The sequence below is a fragment of the Corapipo altera genome, unplaced genomic scaffold, assembly GCF_003945725.1.
Source record: "Corapipo altera isolate COAL_440 unplaced genomic scaffold, ASM394572v1 275, whole genome shotgun sequence".
Taxonomy (NCBI): Eukaryota; Metazoa; Chordata; class Aves; order Passeriformes; family Pipridae; genus Corapipo; species Corapipo altera.
In genome coordinates this window covers 624,487-645,033 of record NW_020885001.1, presented here as the reverse complement: position 1 = coordinate 645,033, position 20,547 = coordinate 624,487, and the positions used below count along the sequence as shown (strand labels likewise).

General features: G+C 54.5%; 3 protein-coding genes across 4 annotated transcripts in view; 2 read left to right on the top strand and 1 right to left on the bottom strand.

The window, feature by feature from the left end:
• Positions 1–5,780, top strand: part of NSD3 (nuclear receptor binding SET domain protein 3) — a 36,838-nt gene extending 31,058 nt beyond the window's left edge. Inside the window, 1 exon segment of the mRNA XM_027667043.1 lies at positions 233–5,780. Within this exon segment, the coding sequence (XP_027522844.1) occupies positions 233–474 (242 nt within the window). The 3' untranslated portion in view covers positions 475–5,780.
• A 148-nt stretch (positions 5,781–5,928) lies between these two features.
• On the top strand, positions 5,929–9,878 carry PLPP5 (phospholipid phosphatase 5). Its single transcript, XM_027667079.1, has 7 exons — positions 5,929–6,005; positions 6,079–6,187; positions 7,737–7,827; positions 7,946–8,009; positions 8,330–8,454; positions 8,802–8,972; positions 9,259–9,878. Exons 1-7 carry the CDS (start codon positions 5,944–5,946, stop codon positions 9,429–9,431), a joined length of 795 nt encoding a protein of 264 aa, XP_027522880.1. The 5' UTR covers positions 5,929–5,943; the 3' UTR covers positions 9,432–9,878.
• A 525-nt stretch (positions 9,879–10,403) lies between these two features.
• Positions 10,404–20,488, bottom strand: DDHD2 (DDHD domain containing 2). 2 transcript variants are annotated; one of them, XM_027667062.1, is made up of 17 exons: positions 20,278–20,487; positions 18,861–19,051; positions 18,203–18,292; positions 17,746–17,866; positions 16,856–16,945; positions 15,772–15,907; positions 15,039–15,247; positions 14,558–14,628; positions 14,298–14,417; positions 14,008–14,103; positions 13,801–13,929; positions 13,552–13,707; positions 13,370–13,472; positions 13,123–13,287; positions 12,599–12,761; positions 12,216–12,327; positions 10,404–11,941 (listed from the first exon to the last, which is right to left on the bottom strand). In XM_027667062.1, exons 1-16 carry the CDS (start codon positions 20,453–20,455, stop codon positions 12,237–12,239), a joined length of 2,109 nt encoding a protein of 702 aa, XP_027522863.1. In that variant the 5' UTR covers positions 20,456–20,487; the 3' UTR covers positions 10,404–11,941; positions 12,216–12,236. The 2 variants fall into 2 exon arrangements, with proteins under 2 accessions (XP_027522863.1, XP_027522864.1); XM_027667063.1 differs by having other exon boundaries at positions 10,404–12,327; positions 20,278–20,488.
• Positions 20,489–20,547: the final 59 nt, after the last annotated feature.

Here is a 20,547-nt window from a genome sequence, read left to right as displayed (position 1 = left end):
AGCTCTGGTTATGCATGCAGCAATGTTTTGTGCCAAGAGAGGCCTAAAAAATGCAAACCAAACTGTGTCTAGTCAGATTCTTGTCAGTGAGAAGAAGTAGCAGCCACCTTAAGAGCTGATTTTTCTTTGCATTCATCTGAGCAATTCCAACGCGGAGTGAGGGTTAAAGGCCGGTGTTGTCCCCAAAATGCACTAATTCCAGCTTCGTGTCTCTCTCTCCTCCCGTCCCCAGGAAAGTGGGAATGTCCATGGCATCAGTGCGACGTCTGTAGCAATCCTGCTGTTTCCTTCTGTGAGTTTTGCCCCCATTCCTTCTGTAAGGATCACGAGAAGGGAGCCCTGGTGCCGTCGGCGCTGGACGGCCGCCTCTGCTGCTCCGCACACGACCCCAAATCTCCTGTGGCACCCGAGTACTGGAGCAAGATCAAGTGCAAATTGGAAGCACAGAATGCTGTGGAAGAGGCAAAGGAGTGAATTTGGTTAAAGACAAACGCGGGAGGGGAGAAGAGGGGGGCAGCAGGCGACGAACTCGGAGAGACTGCGATGCCACACTCAGTCTGTCCTCGGAGCCGTCGCGTGTGAGCTGGAACGGGACCATTGACCTGAGCGAGCAGAACCAGGCAGTGGTGTTTGGGTTTTTATTGTTTGGTCTTTCTTTTACCCTTGAATGTGCTACAGCAGCTCTTACTGTTGGAAACCAGGAACGTCTTGGCCTTCGAAGAAAACCGTAGACCTTTTGACAGTGAAAAGAATATTCTGTTTAAAATAATGTTCTCTGAGTGTAGAAAGCAAAGCATAGCAACATATTTATTTATTTAATTTTGGAAGGGTGTTGAAGATCTGGCTTTGATCAGTCAACGTGTCTTTGAAAACAAAACAGAGAAGCCAATGTAACTTTTGTGTCTAGTTTATGGAAAGAGCAAAGATTCCCCCCTCTGTAACGCTGAGATGCCAAACAGACAGGTGTGGGTGTCAGACCAGGTGACTCTGAAATGCCTCTGTTCCAGTACTTATTGGTAAAGGCATTGGAGAAGGTAGGTTGTCTCTTGTATTAACTTATGAATATTATTGTGGAGCTTTTCCTGTGAGAAATCAGGTCTGTGACTTCTTGGAAGTGCTCGTAACGTGAGGTCTGGCAGTGTTTAAGGAGGGAAGAAGTGGTGGTTCCTTGCTCCAGAGCTGTAATGGGTGTTTGCAGATAGGTGAAAATTCAGAGTTCAGTTGCACAGTGGTCGTTTCTTTCTTTATCCCGCCCAGTTTGGGAACCATTCCCAGGCAGGAGAGGCTCCCAGTCTCAGAGCTGAAGTTAGTCCTGCTGGTGGGTTTGTCATCTGCCACGTCTGCACTGGTTTGGTGGCAGGTACTGAGTGTGATTCTTCAGTGCTGCCTTCTCAGGCTCCCCGTGGCTTCAGGGAAGACTTGGGCACAGAAGGGACCCGACCTGTGTGCGTGTTGGTTTTGATTGAATGTTTAGGTTTCTTTTTTTTTTTTTTGCTGAGAGGGATCTTCCAAGTTTAATCTTCATGTGGAGCTGAGGAACATCTCAGCACTTCCTTGATGAACAGGGTATTTTGTGTCTGGGTAATGGGCCGTATCCCAGCAGCCAGCTGGAGCCTCAGGAGATGGTTCTCTCTTGGATTTCCTCTGTTAATCAGAGAGACAGACTCCTTCAGCGAGGCTTTGGAAGTGGCTTAGGTCGGTTCCTGCTCCAGATTTTCTTTAGAAAACCTATTTTCCTCCATTTGTTTGTGCAAGGAGCCATGGGGCACTGGTGTCCCCAGGCTGGAGTTAGTTTTGGTGACCCTCTTCCCCCAGCCCATGATCTCACCACGCACTGTGTGTCACCCCTGCCCCGGTGCAGCGAGTGCTTCTGACCTGTGTGCTGATAATACCTGTTCCCTGCCAGCCTTTGCTTGTGGGTATTGAAAATAATCAAGTGTTGCTGGCATCTGGCTGAATTCAGCCTTGGAATTAAGAACCTTGCCTCTGGAAAACTGCTTACACAAACCTGCGGGAACATGGGGAATTCCCAGATGGAGGAAATGGGCTGAAAAAGTCCACGTGGGATTTAGAACACGCCTTGCCTCTGCCCAGTGTCCTTCTCATCCTCAAATTTATGTATGGGGGAAAGTTGTTTTTTATTTTTTTTGTGTGTGTGTGCAATTGTAGAATGACAGGATACACTACAGTCCCTGAGCAGCTGCTGTGCCATGGGTGCAGCTCTTGACACCTTTGGGAGGCAGAACCTGTGGGTGTCTGGGGCAGCCCTGGGGCAGCAGCTGCTGGGACCTCTAAAGCACTTCATGCCCTGGGCTGTGCTCTGGTGAGGGTCTGACACTAACCCTGCTGGAAAGCAGTGCTGGATTTTGGTATTTTTTACAAAAAAGGATTTTTTTTTTTCTGAGCATTTTGTGTGAGAAATGCCTCTTTTTAAGCTCCTTGCTGAGGATGTTTAACCTTCTCAGAAATTCCAAACATGGCTCTTGCTACAGCATTCGTGGGGCCTGAGGTGTTCACTTTTATATGATTTATTAGGCTTGATTAAGTTCAGTGGTTTTTCTCCTGGGAAGTCAGAGCATTCTGATGTTGCAGGTATCAGCTGATACATTATATATATATTATATCTAAAATCTATATATAATATATATATGATATATTGTTAATATCATCCTGCCATGTGAGGGCACCAACCTGCTCCCTTCATTCTGTGTCCATGGTGACTTGCTGAGCAGAAGGAAGGGGTGTGGCAGCACCAGGACACCTTGGGAGTGTTGAACAGGACCATCAGTGCCCAGCTTGGCCGTGCTGTGGGGCTGTGCTGGGGCACCGAGAGTCACAGGACGTGGGAGGGCCACAGAAGGCTTAAAACTTGTCAAATGCTGTGACTGAGGCTGCTGCTCCTCCTGTGCCACCCCACTCGATGTCTTGGTTTGCTTTGTGTTCAAACTTCTTACAGGTGCTTCTTTTTTCCACCAAAAAAAAAAAGATTGATAACAGCCAACAGCTGAGCTTGGACTTGGAAGGGAAAACAGGAGATGGTTTGTGAGGTTGTGCAGTTTGTGAACAAAACACTGAACTGAAGAGAAGGTGAATCTTTCAAAAGGCTTTAACATTGTGAGATGAGAAAATGCCAATTCAGAGTATCTTGGTGACTGGAGGGGCTGTTCTGAGTGCCAGACTCAGATGTTAAAATGCATATTTTAACCACGTCTTTGCAGACTGGGTAACCAGAATGCTATTCCTTAGTGCAGTTCCTTTGTAAGGAGAAGATTGCACAGCTGTTCTGATGAAGTGGCTTCAGCAGAGGGGAAGGCAGCTGCTGAATTAATTTGTGTGGGCTCCAAAGTAAGGAATCTTGGATAGTTTGGTCGCTTCATGCTGAGGCCTGGAGGAGATCCACAGAACTGGTGATTTTGGTGGAGAGCTGCAACGTGCTGTTCCAACCTGTCGGTTGTTCCTTCATGGGAACACACTGGCACACTTCTCCCATAGTTTTGTGTTGAATTTTTGGGGTGGGCCCCACACTTCTGGTGACCCCCTGCCTCCAGCTGTGGCACCTGGGCAGTGCCTGAGCTGCTCTGCCCAGGTGATGGAGTCTGTGCTTTACTGGAGCTTTTCTTCTGCAGCTGCTCCTGAGCACAGCACCAGACGTCCTGCAGCCCTTGGCCAGATGAGTCTAGAAGGTAGAATTCCATGATTTTGTGATTCCAGTGGTGCAGAGGCTGGTTCCGTCACTCCTGAACACACAGTGCAAGGATTTGCTGTTGTAGCTGTCGGATTATTGTATAGACTTGTCCTGTCTGTAGACTGTTGAAGGCATTTGCAGCTCAGGAAGGCAATTTTGTGGGCAAATCACCTTCTCTGGTCACCACATGGTCTTGGAGAATCTGTTCAAATGGAGTAATAGGGCTGGAATGTGGATTTTTGGCCTTTCTTATAAAAAAACCCCCAACTTCTTGTATCTTAATTTCAGGATAGAATGGGAAAGACACAATTACTAAACATAATTATCGATGAGCATAAAATCTGTATATATTGAAACTTTACAGAATTATGTGGGCGGGGAGGGGGGGAGGGTGGGATGGGGGTGTCCGACGCTGGTACGGAGAAGTCACTTTAACATGGAAACCTCTGCCTCATGAATTCAGGGTTTAATGTACTTGAAGCTCTGCGGTTCCTTTTTACAGCTTTTTTTTTTTTTTTTTTTATTTATACATAATTTTTTTGTATAACTGCATTGAAAATGTCCTTGACTTCCCCCCAAGTTCCCTCCTGCTCCCGCTGTGCAGTGGATCCACGGCAAACGGGAGGGTTTGGAAGCTGTCTCGGAGGTGTGTGTTCACCAGGTGTTGCGTGGGAGACGGCGACCTTGGAGCGATGCTGTCCCTTTGCTTCCCATCCCCATCAGCTTTCCCCGCCGTTTCTCTTTGTGTAGCAAAAACATTTTGCACTTACAATACACTCCTACACGCTGGATGTGTTCCCAGCGTTGTTCTGAGGAAAAACGAAGAAAAGCAAAGCTGTTCCCTGTGATACTGTATTCCTGAGTGAGCAGCTCAGGTCCCTGTTCCCCTGGGAGGGGTCTCGTCGTTCCGGAGCGGGAGGTGGGGAGCTGGAACTGTGCTTTGTGTAGGGGATTTCTGTGATTAATGTGAATCAAAAAGGGAAAACATGTACTAATTTGCCAAAGCCATTCACCACTCCCTTTTCCCTGGGGCTGTGCCCTCCCCATGCCACCGCCAGCTCTGGGGGCCAGGCGGCTGCCTGGGGTCCCCTCCGGAGATCCCAACGGAGTGGGGGTCCCTCAGAGGCCCCCACCAAGCAGTTCTCACTCACGTTGGGCCATAAACAGACTGGATGACCCCCCACGTTCCCTGTTCCCAGGTGGAGCTGTATCTCTGTCTGTGTCACTTTTCCAACGAGCCAATGGTGTTGCCACAGCCCCCCCGGGGTGATCACGTCCCGTTTGAGCCAGGGGGTGGGGGGGATTTGCATTTGGGGTGCTGTGAGGACCCCGACCCGTTTGTCTCCACGCGAGTGATGTTGCACAAACACAGATCCCTGCGGATCCGCCTCCATCCCCACGTGCTCTGTAAGATGGACCTTTGTAGAGTTGTTATTTCTGTAGACTTTGTTTATCTGTAACAAACTTTGTAGATTCTGTGAAATGTTATTTTAACGAAATCACTCGAGTCTTTACTAGCAAAGCATCGATATTCACCGAAGTCGGTCTGGAGGAGTTTTTGGACGCTGACGCAGCCCTGACACTAAGGAGGAGTGTTCCACGGGGCATTACTGTATCATGACTTGATGTTGCCGCATAGACTTTGAGATATCCGATATTTTGGGGGGTTTGTGTTGGCCTCTGTCCTCTTGCATAGTGTGAAGCCTGTAAAGCTGGTTCCCTGTACATAGATAGCTCCTGTCCTCTAGGTAGAGCGTATCGAGACTTGCCTGTAATATTTTAGCTTCTTACTGACTGTGTGTGATGGTAGAACATATAATTTTTGTACATTCTATTTACTGAGATGTTGCCTTTTTTTTTTTATTTTATTTGACAAATACTCTGGAATTCAGATGTGGTTTTTTTGGTTTGTTTTTTTTTTTTTTGTTTGTTTCTTTTGTTTAATTTTGGTTTTGTTTTCGGTTTTTGTTTTGGTTTTGGTTTTTTTTTTTTGCTTTTCCGTGAGGATTCCTTTGGAAAGGTTTTTAATGACATTCCACTGATCTGAAAATTTTTGCTTGAGGTTGACTTCAATAAATCGTTCTGAATGTTCCAATGATGAGATGACTCAGTTCCATCTCGCGGCGGGGGGGGGGGTGTGGGGTGAGTGGGTGGGTGGATAACGGGACTCCCGGCTCCGCGGTTCCTCCTCCGGGAAGGGAGCGGAGGCTGCGCTCGCTCCGCCCCGGAGGCGGTGGCTCGTGGGGCGGGCAGTGGCCATGCGGCGAGCGGAGCTGGCGGCCGAGACCGCGCTGCGGGCCCTGCTCCTCGCCACCTTCGGGTGAGTGCGGGACCCCCGCCCCGGCCCCCTCCCCGTGCCCGCCCCAGCGCTCATTTGCCCTGTCTCGTTCCAGGATCATGGAGTTCCTGCCGCCCTTCCAGCGCGTGGTGCAGCCCGAGGAGATGTGGCTCTATAAAAACCCCTACGTTGAGGTGGACCACGTTCCCACCGCCCTCATGTTTGTAAGTTTATGGCGTGTTTGGGGTTGGAAGGGACCGTAAAAATCATCTTGTCGTGTCCCTCCCCCATGGGGGATGCTCCCCTTCCACCAGACGAGGTTTCTCCAAGCCCCACCCAACCTGGCTGTGAACAGTTCCAGGGATGGGGCATCCACAGCTTCCCTGGGCAGCCCGTGCCAGTGTTTCCTGCATTTACTTTGGTTTTTCCTCTAATTATAAGCTCTCCTGTTAAAGCAAAGCTGCTGGCTGAAGGCTTATACTGCAATACCTGGAGCTCCTAGTGCAGGTTGCTGAAAGGGCAGGATATTGTATCCATGTGGATAAATAGCTGAAGGGAGGGGTTGGGGGGATGGAGCCCGGCTCTGCTCTGTGGAGGATGAGGCACAAACTGAAACACAGGAATTTCCACCTGAACACAAGAAAGAACTTTCCTGGGTGGGTGACTGAGCACTGGCACAGGCTTCTCAGAGAAGGGGGAGTCTCATTCCCTGGAGACACTCAAAATCCACCTGGACACAATCCTGAGTGACATTCTCTGAGGACCCTGAGCAGAGGGGTTGGACGGGATGGCCCCCAGTGGTACCTTCCAGCCCATCCTGTGAGATCAGTACAAACTAGATAAGACTTATAGTAACTTTTATCATATTTTCAGGCTTTACCATCCAGGCTTGTCTTTGGGATTTGAAGTTTATAAACTAGTGTGGACTTTGCACTGTTGTTCGTAATCTCGTTCCACGTCCAAATTCCCAGGAGCACAAAGATAGCATAGCTCTTGCTATCAGGGAACATTTTCCTTGAAAGCAGCTATTTTTAGCAGAGCTTATTGTCATTTTATTGTGAAATGTTTTCCCGAGGGCTCCAGGCTCTGTGAAAAGGGTTTGACATAACCCCGTGTAGGACTTCAGGAGACCAGCAGCGTGTCAGAGGGGTTGGCTGCCTCTGGAGCAGGTGTGAGGTCAGGGGCTGTGGCTCCTGGGTTGGGCAAGCTCCCGCTTTTCCTGGCAAATGGCACTTGGGATTTTCTGCAAGAGGTGGGCACTGAACATTAAGGACAAAACCTCAGGGTAGCATTTGGAACTGGTGGCGTAAAGCACAACATATGCCAGAACTCAGGTGGGAGCAGCTCCTTGGCAGCCTGGCAGCCACGCCGTGGGTGCCCCGGGGTGAAATCCCCCCGGTGCAGTCGGGCTGAGATGGGAATGGTGATAACTGAGTCAGCAGCTCAGTGGTTTTGCTGACAGAGCGAGGGTGCTGCTGACAGGGCACTAATGCTGGGGCTGGCAGGGAGGGGAGAGCTGAGGTGCTGGGGCTGGGGACACCCCCAATAACCAGCCAGAGGAGCTGTCTGAGCACCTGAGGATGTGCTGGGCTGATCAGGGCCTGCTGCAAATCCAGCTGGGATGGGTTTGTGCTTCTGATGGAAGTGCCCTTTGGAGAGCACAGCTGCTGCTCGGCTTTGGGGAGGGGAAGTCTTCTTGAGCAGCTGCTGTGGTGTTCTGGGAGAGCCTAAAGCTGTTTCACTGGCACCTAAAAATCTTCTTGTTTTGTGCAGTTCATTGCGTTTCTGTCTCCCTTGCTGCTCATCGTGCTGGCGAGGCTGTTCATGAGCGCCGACCGCGAGGACACGCGGGAAGCCTGCCTTGGTGAGCTCCTCCTCGTCCCAGAGGGCTCCAGGTTGAGCCCTGCCCGCACCTGAACGTGCCTCAAAGCTGCACTTTCGCATGGGGATGATGCTGACGTGACCCCTCTGCTCTCTCCCAGCTGCCAGCCTTGCCCTTGCCCTGAATGGACTTTTTACCAATGCCCTGAAGCTCATCGTGGGGAGGTGAGAGACCGGCTGGTTCCCAGCAGTGCAGTGCAGAGAGGGGAGGGGAGGCAGGTCTGCACTGGGGGCAGAGCTGCAATAGCCAGAGCAGGGCTAGGAGCTCAGTGTGACACACTGGGAAGGATGTGGGTTTTTCTGGCTGTAAAGACAATTCAGTATTAGAACAAACACTGGTGGGGACCTGCTGTCTCCGGCCATCGCTCGGAGGGGCTCGTTCAGACCTGTGCTGGGCAGGATTGCATTGGCGTGGGGATGTGGGTGCTCTGTGGGGCCCCACACCAATGGCTGTGTGTTCTTAGTGCTTCACATCTCTGCCCCAGGCCACGGCCCGACTTCTTCTACCGCTGCTTCCCGGACGGCCGAGCCAACGCGGAGCTGGTGTGCACGGGGGACTCCCGCAGGGTGACCGAGGGACGCAAGAGCTTCCCCAGCGGACACGCGTCCTGTGAGTGCTCCACCTCCCTTCCTGCTGCAGCCCTGGGCAGCGAGCTGTGCAGAGCAGGAGCCATGGGGAGGGCAGCTTGGGTTTGCTTTGGCTGCGTTCATTGGCCTCGTCAGGGGCCTCAGGTTTCCCTCTGCAAAGCAGTGGGGTGAGAAATGTGGTCAGAAGCTGTCTGTAACCCCGGGTACCAGCTTCTGTGATCCATCACTCCCAAGGTGGTGCTTGCCTTGGCTCACAGGGGCAGGAGAGACTCCCCTTGCAGCCCTTCCACCACAGGGTGAGGGTCTGACTGAGGGCCCTCTGCAGAGCCCGGAGCTGTTCTGAGCCGATGCTGTTCCGTTCTCTTCCAGTCGCCTTTGCTGGTCTCGCCTTCTCCGCCTTCTACCTGGCGGGGAAGCTGCACAGCTTCACTCCAGGCCGGGGGGGCCGGGCCCTGCGCCTCTGTGCCTTCCTCCTCCCGCTCTTCCTCGCCACCCTCATCGCCGTGTCCCGCACCTGTGACTACAAACACCACTGGCAAGGTGGGTCTGTGCCTGCCCGCGTACCCGGGTGGGGCCGTGGTGCCACAGGGCTGTTCAGGGCCCACAACAGCAACCTGGGGGTTTGCTTGCTCCTCTGGTGGTAATTCTGGTGCCTCCTGCAGGGCACTGATGCCTTTCTCTGTGTGTTTGAAATATATACAAGCTTGGTTTTACAGCTGAGGGTCAGACTGCAGGTCCAGCTGAAAAGCTGCTGCTGGAGAATTCCATCAGCAGAGAGGCTTGGGAGGGTGAAGGGTCGTTAACTCTCCTCTGGTCTTGCCCACAGATGTGTTGGTTGGCTCCGTGATGGGCTTGGTGCTTGCATACCTGTGCTACAGGCAGTACTACCCTCCCCTGACAGACTCCATGTGCCACAAACCGTCTCTGTCCAAGCCCAAACCTCCGCTGGTGCATGAGGAGAAGCCTCCAGCTCCCAGCTTCCACCTGGACATACAGTGAGGGCTCTGTCCTGCTGATCCCTGGGTGCCAGGGCAGGGCTTTGGGGAGGCTGCTCAGCAGTGGTTCTGATGAGGATGAGCCCCAGCAGGGGTTCCCTGCAGTGCTGGTGAGTCTCCTGCCCAGGGGCTTGTGTTGCTTCGTTTAATGGAATTTTATAGGTGTCCTTCACTTCGGGCCTCCTGTGAAGTGAGGGGAGCACTTGAGGTGCCACCCTGCAGGATGACAGTCCAGGTATGAAGGTCCTGAAGCAAGAACTGGGAAAATCTGACAATCCAGTGTGCCCAGTCTGGTGGGAGTCCTAGTGTCCAGTCCAGGAAGCACCATTGGTCACCTCCCTGCAATCCAGCTAAGCTGTCCCAGCCCTTCTCCTGGGAAATGAAGTGCAGGACCTGCCAGCCTTGAGTTTTTTCTAATTTGCCAAATAAAGGAGTTTAATTTTTTTAATGAGCTGTGGTGCTAAAGCTTTACTTCAAGGCCTGGGTTGTCTCTGTGTAAGCTGTTTCCTCTGGTGTCTGCAGGGGTTGCTGGTGGGTGCTCATTTTGTACCTCTTTCCTTGCAGCTTTAGTACAGTTGTAAGGAGATGACAGGAGAAAATGAAGTGGTGTCTGAGAGCATCCCTGCCCAGGTGCTTGTTTCCCTGCATGTGGTTTGTCTCAGACAAGGCAGGGCTGTGCTACCAAGATCCAGAGCCAGCTGCCTGGCAGGACTGTGTGAGCAGTTGTCACATCACAGACAAGGAAGGTTCCCTCCACAGACAAGGTGTGGTTTGATCAAGTGTCTGTGTGCAAACAGCACAGGTGAGGCTGTAGCAGAGTGAGGCAGATGAGTCAGTAATGAAACACTGCCCCATCAGCTGCAATTTGGGCCCTCTGACCCTGCAGCTTCAACAGAAATACAGAAATAGCTTTACTTTCTCCTAAAACTGCACAGGTAAATTCTCCAGCCCCTCCTTCTCCCCCCAGACATGCACGTACCACAGTCATCTACTTATTTATTTTGGCTTTTACTGGAAAAGACATTAAATAACATTTAAAATGTATTTAACTTTTTTTTTTAACAAAGTGCATAACTTAAAAAGCTGATCATTAGTGTCCCATGTTAAGACTGTTCCTTTTCCTACTCCCGTAGGAGACTTTAGCCAGCAGTAGTTCAGGTGCCAGCTGAGCAGCTTGGCTGTTCCTGCAGTCAGGTAAAGAACAGCTTCTGTTCCTTGGGAGGGGAGGAGGGATGGAGGCTGCAAACAAAACCCTTCCAGTAGTGCAAATAACGGGCAGTGGAGGAAAAACAAACCAACAGGCTGTTGGGGGAAAAGGCTCCTTACCCCATGCAGGGCAAAAGTCAGCGGGAGGGAAAGTGGTTTGGCTCTTCTAAAGGCTGCACAGCAACACTTCACACAGCACTGGAGCCCCAGCCCAGGCACTGAGCCAGCTCGGGGGGTTTGGTGGCCAGGGAGGGAGCACAGGGGCTCTCTGGCCCTGTCCCTCTCGGAGCAGAGCTCCAAGGCAGCTGCAGACTGAGCTGCCTGCAGAGCTGGTGTCACTGCTGCCGTGCCCAGACCCTGTGGATCTGGGCTCCGACTTTGCTGGCTGTATTTTGTACATTTAAAGCTAAAAACAACGACTGGAGCGTGGCGGGCGCAAGATCCCTGTGGCCACCTGAGAGCCCCCGGGCCAGCAGCGCTGCTCCGTGTCCCTGCAGGGCACTGAGGGCTGGCCCAGGCCTCCAGACTGCCCAGGAGCAGCTGCTGTCCCCAGCCTGGCTGCAGTCTGACTGGAGGTGGAGCTTTCCTCAGGTACAGCTGGGCACTGGCGTGGTCAGCACCGGGGGGAGGCCCCTGGTTTGCCAGCGTGGGCTGGGCGAGGGTGGTGGGACGTCACTACCAAGACAGCACAGCAGGCAGGAGCACGAGCATGCCGCCCTCACCACGTGCTTTATGGGGCACCCGGCACGGCCCAGGGGTGCACAAACATGCAGCAGCAGTGCAGATGAGGGGGGCTGGTGAACAGATCCTGCTGGCTCAGCAGCAGCCCGGGCCCTGGCAGTCCTGGTGCCAGGTGCTCTGTGTGAGCAGTCAGCAATCTCCCCTGCTCCAAGGCTGCTGCAGCTCCCTCCAGGCTGCGTGGTTAAGGCTTTTTGCTCCTCAAGGTCCCGGGCTGTGAGTGTCCTCACTGAGCCAGGAGCAGGGTCAGCCCCTCGGTGGGTTCTGAGCCTGGACAGCTCGTGTGCTGCAGTGCTGGAGGAGCTGGTGAGGGGGCTCACAGGGTGGAGGGTTAAGAGTACACGTTGCCACAGGGAGTCACCATGCGGGTTCTGTGTGTGTTCGAGCAGAAGTGTTTTCCCTTGATAGTTTTACCCCCCACCACCCCTACCCAAAATGGAGGAAAATCCATCCTTATCTCCAGGTAGCAGCAAGTACTTGGGAAGCAGCATGCAGGACACGGCAGTAGAGGAGAGAGGAAGGCAGAGAAGAGATCTGGACTTTCCTGGTGAGTACTCAGTGGAATTGGATCTAAGAAAGCAAAAGGAGGACACAGGAATAGCTGCAAGTGAGGCAGCCAGAATCCACCCAGCACAGTCTCCTGGACCCTCCTTGGTTCTCTCCTCTTGGCTGGTGGTGGTCATATGCAGGGAACAGGAAAGAAGCCAAAGGTGCTGACAGGCCAAAGAAAAAATCTGACACAAGTTCCCTGCCTTAGATAAGGGATATTGTTCCCTCAGACAAACCAGATCTCCTCTGAGATGTCCTAGGAAACCAGGAAGGGGTTTAGGCAAAGGTGACTTACAGCCAGAACAGCACAGGTTGGTCACTGGCTTCCTTGCAAAGGCTGATCCAGTGTGATGCCTTGTGTCTGGTAGATCTCCTTCAGAACCAGCAGAACCGTGTCCTCTGACTCCCTGGAGAATAAGGACATGTGACTTAGAAGGGGATGCTTCCCTGCACCCTGTCAGGACATGTTTTGGGTAGATGTGGTCTGCAGATGCCCCATGAGGCAAGGAGAACCACACTGGTCTCCTTCCTCTGTCCCTGCCCACCCTCTGTGTGTCTCAGGCAGGAGAAGGTCTTGTCCCCTCAGTTAAGGCTTTTCTTACTACACAGGCTTTGAGAGTGATGCCATCCTGCTTCATCCCACGTGAGTTTGAAGCTCTGACGATCACAAACCCTTACCAGTAGCAGAGATGCCCTTGGAGTGCAAACAGATACTCGTTGAAGCTCTCTATTGGCTTCTCCTGCAGCACGTAGTCGATGCGGTTCCCCCCGTTCAGCCTCCCCACGTTAATGAGGGGGGCCTCTTCCTTCACTGCTGCAGGGGGCTCCTCTGGCTTTGTGTCTGCAGGAATGAGGAGCAGTGTGGTTCAGCCATGGGGCACCAGCAACCATGACAATACAGGCAGCTGAATTCAGTGCCTGGAAACAGTAGTGCAAGAGACAGCCAGAGCAGGGGGACAGGCTTGGCAGGCTTAAAAAGTAGTGTGGTGTGCTGAGACCCCCCAGAAAACCCCTTCATCAGGCACTAACAGGGGAAGGCCACAGCATCTGGGGAGAGCCAGGTGCACCCACAGCCCAAAGGCAGCTGGGCACAGACAAGGGGCAGCGTGGCTGCGGGGAGCCCGAGCACATGCTGCTCCACGGGCAGCTCCCAAGGCTGCATCCCTGCCTCCCCTCTGCCCAGTGCATCCCCTGGCACTGACCTGGCTGCTTCTCCGTGCCAGCCTCTGGCTCTGCTTCGGCGTCGGTGCTCCTGGCCTCCAGGGCTGGCACTGGGGCGCGGGTGAAGGACTGCCAGGCCACCCTCAGCGACCCCAGCAAGTTGTTCTTCAGGTCCACGCTCATGCGTGTCAGCCCTTCCTTCAGCTCTGCAAGGCAGGAGGGGGGTGGGTGTGGGGCTGGGGGCTGCAGCAGCCCTGGGCAGGGGGACAGGGGCTGCCTGTGCCCTACCGAGGTGCATCCTCTTCCTGCCCTTGTGGTGGGGCAGCAGCATGGGCTCGAACTCCAGGTCTGGGACGATCATGGGCTCGATCCGATAGGCAACGGGGTCAAACTGCACAGAGGAGAGGGACAGTGAGCAGGGCTCGTGCTCCACGTGCCTCAGGCAGGGCGGCTCTGGTTCTTGTACCTACGGGGTGGAAGATGTTGAAAAAGCCTTTGCAGGTGGGCAGGCTGTAGTTCGGGTCGATGCGCTTCACTCCTCGCACTGTGAGGAACATCCCGATGGGAGACCCGAAGGCAAAGAAGATGGTGGGCTTGTAGTTCAGCTGGGGGTAGTTTGCTGAGACCTGGGAAAGAGAGAGGTTCGGATTTGTTCCCGAGATGAGCTCTGTGCTGGTGTCACGAGGGCCTCGTGGGCGCAGTCAGAGCTCAGCTGTCACCTGTCCTAGGCCAACGTCCCTGTACTGGCAGGTCCTGACATCCTCTGTGCTCTCTGGGTCGTGCTGTGACGGGGACCCCAGCTCAGCTCTGTGCTCCTCGCCGTGCCTGGGAGCTGCTGAGCTCTGATCCTGCAGCAACACAAAGGGGTCCTTGTGTGAGAGGGATGGGATGTGATGGGATGAGCATAAGCTGTGCAGAAAACAAACCTGTGTGTCTGCCTTGGAGCTGATGTAATGGAGTATCTTCATTCTTGGTCCTAAGGGAATTCCCATTTCTTTAAGGTTGTTCTCTGTGCACAAGAACTGGAAAATATGCAAGGCAGGTGTTAGTCCAGGAGCAGAGGTGTGGTGAGGTGTCTGTTCTCTGGGATTTTGTTCATCCTCAGATACATTTCGTGTGTGAGTGACTCAGTACCAGAAGATGTGCAGTGCTGGAATGATGGGGAAGAAAAGCAAGGAAGAGCCACAAGAGCCAGTAAAACAGGGGAGCTCCTTACCAGTGCTTGCCTGTCCATTTTCTCCTTCTCAAAAACATCACAATACTCAGACAGCTCCAGATTCTTCAGAATTTCTTTTACTTCCTTAATACCCCCATTGCTTGAGGTTGTCCTAGACCCCTGTGAACAGATCCATTCGGGATCACACTTTTTGCTCACTAATCTGCACTTTGGGGGGTCTCCCCCTTCCCCCTGCAACCCAGAAGTGGGGGGTTGGTGACCCCCTGGATCCAAGCACCACTGGAGAGCCCAGCCTGTACCTGTGCCCTGTGCTCCTCCTCCTCGGGGTCAGCCTTCTGGTTCGTCAGGAGATCAAACAGGATGAGTGACCCTGGGAACAGGCACAGGCAGAGCGTCAGAGTCACGGCAGGGAAGAGCCTGAGCCAGCTCCTCGCTGGGATGGAAGAGCAGCACCCTGGACTTTTCATTCAGGACAAGGGGCAATGGCTTTAAACTGACACAGGACAGGTTAGGTTGGACATCAGGAAGAAATTCTTTACTCAGCGGGGAGGCCCTGGCACAGGCTGCCCAGAGCAGCTGTGGCTGCCTCATCCCTGGAAGTGTCCAAGGCCAGGATGGACGGGGCTTGGAGCAACCTGGGCTAGTGGAAGGTGTCCCTGCCCACAGTAAGGAGGTTGGAATGAGAAGATCCTTGAGGTCATTTCCTCCCAAAGCATTGTATGATCCTCCCTGCTCCCCTGGCACGGGGATGCTCACGGCACCTGTGGGTGAGCCCCTTACCCAGGCTGTGCCCCGCGATGGAGACCCCCCCCTTGAAGAGTGGGTTCCTCTGCATGAAGAGCTGGTGCAGGCGGTTCATCTCCGAGGCCACTGTGTCCACGATGGTCTGGCAGTAGGTGGAGCTGTTGTAGAAGAACACGTCCAGGATGGTGTCGTTGATGAAGTGACGCAGGCGGTTGATGCTGGGCAGTGTGATCCGCTCCAGGTCACTGCAGGGGAAAGGGGAGAGGGAGTTGCAGCTGAGGATGCCAGGGAACCCCACCAGGCTTCTAAAGCAAAATGTAAGTTGAGAGCAGGATTGACACTGCCTCCAAGGACATTGTAATCCAGGCCCCCAGCACATGCTGAGACCAAACGGAGAGCACAGCCCGTGCTCATACATTCCAAGAACAAAGAGCCTGTCCTTTCTTCCCCAGGAGCCTGGCCTGCTCTCTGCCCTTCCTGGGACACTGCAGAGCAGTGCTCAAGTGCACACACTGGGTACTTGGTTCCCAGAGGCCTTTAGAAGGTGTGGATGTCCACAGTCCCTCCAGGGAGAGGCAGAAGCCTCTGCTCTTCGGTGCTGATGGGAGCAGGCGCCTGCTGTGTGCTGCAGAATGGCTGTAGGGAGGGGGGCTGGGGGTCCCCACGTGTCCTGCTCACCCCTAAACACTCACAGCTTTCCCTCCGTTTCCATCCACGTTTCCATCCCCACGGACACGAGCCCTGGAGGAGGGGGCTGTGGGACACTTACACGTCCACGCCGGTGGAGTGGAGGGAGCTGTGCCAGTTCACGGGCAGGAACTCCACCCGGCCGACCTGCTGCTGCTCCTGGGCCTTCCTGAAGTGTGCCTGCAGCATGCTCAGGGACACGTTCCTGAAGTCATTCACTGGAAAAGAGATGAACCCTTACAGAGATCCATCACGCCCCAGGGCCAGCCCGTGGCACCAACACCACTTAATACGATAAAAGATCATTACGGGGAAATCCCACCAGGGTCTTTAATCTGCTGCTGCTCCCCTAAGTCCCTGAATCTTTAACTAGAGATCAGGGGAGGCTTCATGTCCTGTCACGTGTGTTTACTGGATTTTGCTGTCCCATCTGTACCTCCTTCACATGGGCAGAGCCCAGCAGTCACGATAAAGTACTTTTAGAAATTTACAAAAAATAACTCTGTTGTGGAGATGCCTGTGCAGGAATCATAAGGGAGGAGATGAACTTGTAAGGACTCGGTTCTGAGGCAGAAAGGCCGATTTCCCTCATTTCAAATGTTCAGCAGCCTTGAAATAGTTTCATCAGCTGGCCACACAGAAGAACAGCCAGCATCCACAGGAAACCCTGTGAAACATCTCAGCTCCCTTGACTTCTACAAGTTAAATCTCGTTGGGCTTCCAGGCAGGTTCAGGGATCACCTGTCCTACAGCACTGAGCAATTCACAGTGAACAGGGATTTGCTGTCCCAAATCACTCCAGAGAATGGGATGCTGCTGCCTGTGGGACCTCACCCAGCGAGATTAACCCGCAGCAATGGATTGAGCAGGCTGCTAATTAGTTTAGCAGGTTTAGACAGGTACTTGGAAAATCCGTATCTGATTTGGGAAACTCACTATTTGGAGCAGCAGCAGAACACTGATGAGCAGTGCCTGCCCAAACCTTTCCAGGAGGCGGGATTTGGTGGGTTAGTGAACGTTCCATTCGCACTCCCCGCAGTCAGCAGGGGTGACCGTGCAGCCTGCCAACCTGTCGGGATGGTGTGATGCACCCTGACAGCGTTTCCCAGCGTCCAGGATGAGGTTTTTCCTGGCTCAGCTGAGCCGGGCTCCCAGCCCACACCTACCGCACTGCACGATGCTGCGGAAGCGGATGTCGCAGGCGGGGCCGATCCCGTGCACCACGAACACCAGGTGGTCGATCTGCAGGGGCTCTCCTGAGGAGGGAAGGGCAGCTCAGGGCACAGGGGCAGAGAGGCTCGTCCCCCTCCTGTCACCACCCTCGCTCCGGGGGGAGTGGATGCTCCCGGCAGTTCAGCCCCACCCGTGGGGCACATCCAGCACAAGGAAGGGCAGGACCAGGAGGTCTCTGTCCAGCTGCCCCGTGCCCAGCCCACTCTGATGAACTACTGGGCCCCATGGAGCTGCACCTCCCAGGTAGGCCCCAGGTGGAGTTAGGACTTGTTCTCTACTTCCCACTCATTTTAGTTTGCATACGTGCCTTCCTGAGGACAGGCATGCATGGATAATGCAGGGGTTAGACAGGAGTAACTGCCCATCCTCCTCACAGGGACAAGTCCTGAGGCCTGACTGGGATGGGAGGGGACAGAACTGACACTCAGCTTCAGAGATGGGGAGAACACGTGCCCCAGAAAGTCACCAGCATGCAGGTAAGTGATAAACCCCCGTGTCCTTACCAGGGAAACAAACTCTCCTCCTGTACAAACACAGATGCCAAGACCTCGGGGGTAATTTCAGGCACTGCAGAGCTCCCAACAGCTCTGTCTCCATGCAGGAGCTGCAAGCTCACTGCCTTCCCCCCTCTCACTGCCTCTGTGTGTTCACTGATGCCACAGCTCACTGGTGCTGGGGAGGTTGTTGGAACCATTCGGGGCACCAAGTGTTTAGACGTGCACTTCATTTAAAGGATCATGGGAGCTTCTGTCAGTCTTTTTGAGTGCACTGGTTGGAAAACGCTCCATAGCTCTGGATGGGTGGAAGGGAGGAGTGAGCTCACCGTTGGGGATCTCCACAGCAATGTTCTCCACTCCTCTCTTCACAGTCCGGGGTCGACCTTGTTCCGTGGGAGTGGAGACCCAGTCGTCGGAGCTGGCGACAGGATGGTAGTGCACCATCAGCTGGGAAACAAGAAGAGCCTGTCAGTGACCCTGGTGGAGCAGAGAGACCCTTGGCTGCAGCAGCTGCCGGGTGACACGGGCTGGTACCAGACTGTGCTGGGCCAAGCCCACTGCACAAAGAGGTGTTGAGAGGAAACACGAAGGAAATGCCAGACTTTTCTGGCACTTGCCCTCTCCTGTGCACAGGCAGGTGAGGGGAATGCCACTGGGACAAACCCATTCCTCAGCAGACATGGTTGAAGGGAACAGCACAAAGCCAGAGCACAAAGCAAGACCTGCAGAGACCCAAGGGGGTGTTCTCGCTGGTCAGCACAGAGATCACCAGGCCCTGCTCACCTTTGGGTTGTGCAGGATAATAACTTCTCTGCTGGGGGACTCCAGCTTCTTCTTCCACTCATCCAGGGTCACGGCAATCATGTAAGCTTCCTACAGAAGAGAACACCCTCTGTGAGTCAGCTGGCAATCTTCCCATGAATGTTCAACCTCTTGAGACATTCCCCACCCAGTTTTCGGGATATCTTATCAACACTTTGCGAAAGTGGCAGAGAAATCAGCTGGAGGAGCAGCAGGGTCATCCCAGGATCACCTGCTGAGGGTGTCCAAGAACCTCCCCCCTTTGACAGCAGCAGCATCAGACTTCCCCATCAGCTTAAAACTGTATTTTTGGCACGTCAGAATAGAGATTATTGCAATGCTGTGTGTTTTTATGCATACATCTCTATCCCTACACATGCATCTTCCCAAAGCAGAGCCTGATGCTGAGGGTGTCGCAGGAGGATGAGCCACAGCCGGACGAGGGCAGGGGACGGGGAGGCCACAGCAGTGCTCACAGTTCCATTAATCAGCTGCAGGAAGGCCGTGCCAAAGCCTCTTTGGAGTTCGTGTCCTCAGGCCTGACTATGGCGCCAGTGGCCCCATGTGGGGTTTGGCACATCAGGGCCAGTGTGTGACAAGGAGAGGCCAAGATAGAAACCAACAGGAAAGGTGTGTTTACCTCCAGCTCCTCGCTGAAGGACTCCGAGTAGGGAATATACTTATTGTCCTTGTCTCCCTTGTAAAACCAGGTGCAGCGACGCACTTCGGACACCTCCTCCTGCCAGTACACGGCCACGCGCTGCCGCTGCTTCAGGTGCACGTCGTACCTGCCCCCCGAGGTCGGGACAACCACATCTTCCTGGTCCTTCCCTGCGGAACCAAGGCCTGGAATTAACCGCGAGAGGCCCGGAGCAGGGCGCTCCCAGGAGGCTGTAACTGCCAGAGGGACGAGGCCGGAGCAGAGCAGGCACCAACACTGCCCACGGCCAAGCCCCGAGAGCAGCATCGGGGCATCCTGGGAGAGATGCCCCAAGCCAAACGTCCCCTGGAGGCAGAAGGTAAGATGAAGGCACTAACTGTCCTTGTCTCTGGTTTGGGCCCAGGCTTACACGGCCTCTTCCTGCCTTGCTTAGAGTACAAGTGAATTTATGGCCTGGAAAGTGCGTTGTGTAATGGTGGGGGTGCACCTGGGTCTCTAAATCATTCCCCTCCCGGAGAATTCCACACTGATCCCAATAGGGACCTCAAATCCTGTGAACTTCCCTGCCTTTTGGCTCTGCCCCTGGGCTGGGCTGGTGGCACAGTGCCCCGTGCCAGGCTGGGCTGTGGCACTGGGGGCGGGCGGCACGACCTCTAATCCAAAACTTCCTGGGCGAGGGAGGACGTGAGCCAAACCTTGAGCCAAACCTTGGGCAATCGGAGCTTTGCCCGCGACAGCAGCGGGTGGCACAGATGGTGACATCTGGCACACAGGGGCCTCAGTGCAGGGCTCAGAGCTGACCCCCGACCCCTGCTCCTCCCAGAGCAGGCACAGCTCCACGCTTCCCCACGAGGGGAATCCCCCAGCAGAATTCCTGCCATCCTCCTAGCACCCTCCCAGCCTCACCAGAGGATGCTTTGCGCTGTGATTATGTATAATTTAGAGCAGTATCAATTGAACACAGTCAGACCATTTCATGCATCCAAACAGCTCGGTTATTGGGAGCCAGGCACGTGGCCAAAAAAAAGTTCCAATTTAAATTTCCCCGAAGGAAAACCTGGCATCCCAGGTGGAAGCCATGGATGTGTCCAGGGAATTTTTCCCTGGTACCCAGACAGTGTTTACCCTGAGCACACACCTGATGCTCCCCCACCGACCTCACCAGGCCTGTTCTTTACACCGATTTAAGAGCAGGGACGTGGGATGTAAAACCAAAGGGTGACTGACAGATAGTGGTGATGGGAGCTGGAGGCCGGGGGTGCCATGGGACCCCCACCCGAGGGGTGGGTGTATGGCGGGAGCCGGACACTGGGGACGCCGTGGGACCCCCACCCGCGGCGGGTGGGCTCTGCCCGCGCTCCCGGCCCCAGCCCAGCCCGGCCCGTCCCCCCCTTACCTGCGCCGTGCGCCTCCTCCAGCCGCTCCGAGTCCTGCGCGCTGAAGGGGACCCACCGCTCCCGCGAGTCCGCGACCTTGCAGTAGAACCAGTGCGGAACCACCGCCTCGTACCGCCCGCCGGGCTCGGGCTCCGGGGGCTCGGCCGGGGGCGGCCGGGGCGGCTCCTGCGCCGACATCGGAGCTGCTGCGCGGGGAGCGCCGGTCCCGCCGCCCCCCGGGGGCTCCGCGGATCGCGCCCTGCGGGGGGACCCGGACCCGCCGCCCGGCC

Bases quoted from the DNA above. Each gene is read 5' to 3' on its own strand.
- PLPP5 (XM_027667079.1), top strand. From the start codon at position 5,944: ATGCGGCGAGCGGAGCTGGCGGCCGAGACCGCGCTGCGGGCCCTGCTC. The intron at 8,455-8,801 runs GTGAGTGCTCCA...GTTCTCTTCCAG, and splicing joins CCCCAGCGGACACGCGTCCT to TCGCCTTTGCTGGTCTCGCC. The intron at 8,973-9,258 runs GTGGGTCTGTGC...TCTTGCCCACAG, and splicing joins CTACAAACACCACTGGCAAG to ATGTGTTGGTTGGCTCCGTG.
- DDHD2 (XM_027667063.1), bottom strand. From the start codon at position 20,455: ATGTCGGCGCAGGAGCCGCCCCGGCCGCCCCCGGCCGAGCCCCCGGAG. The intron at 18,293-18,860 runs GTAAACACACCT...TCTCTTCTGTAG, and splicing joins CCTTCAGCGAGGAGCTGGAG to GAAGCTTACATGATTGCCGT. The intron at 13,930-14,007 runs GTTTGTTTTCTG...GTGTTGCTGCAG, and splicing joins GCTCCAAGGCAGACACACAG to GATCAGAGCTCAGCAGCTCC.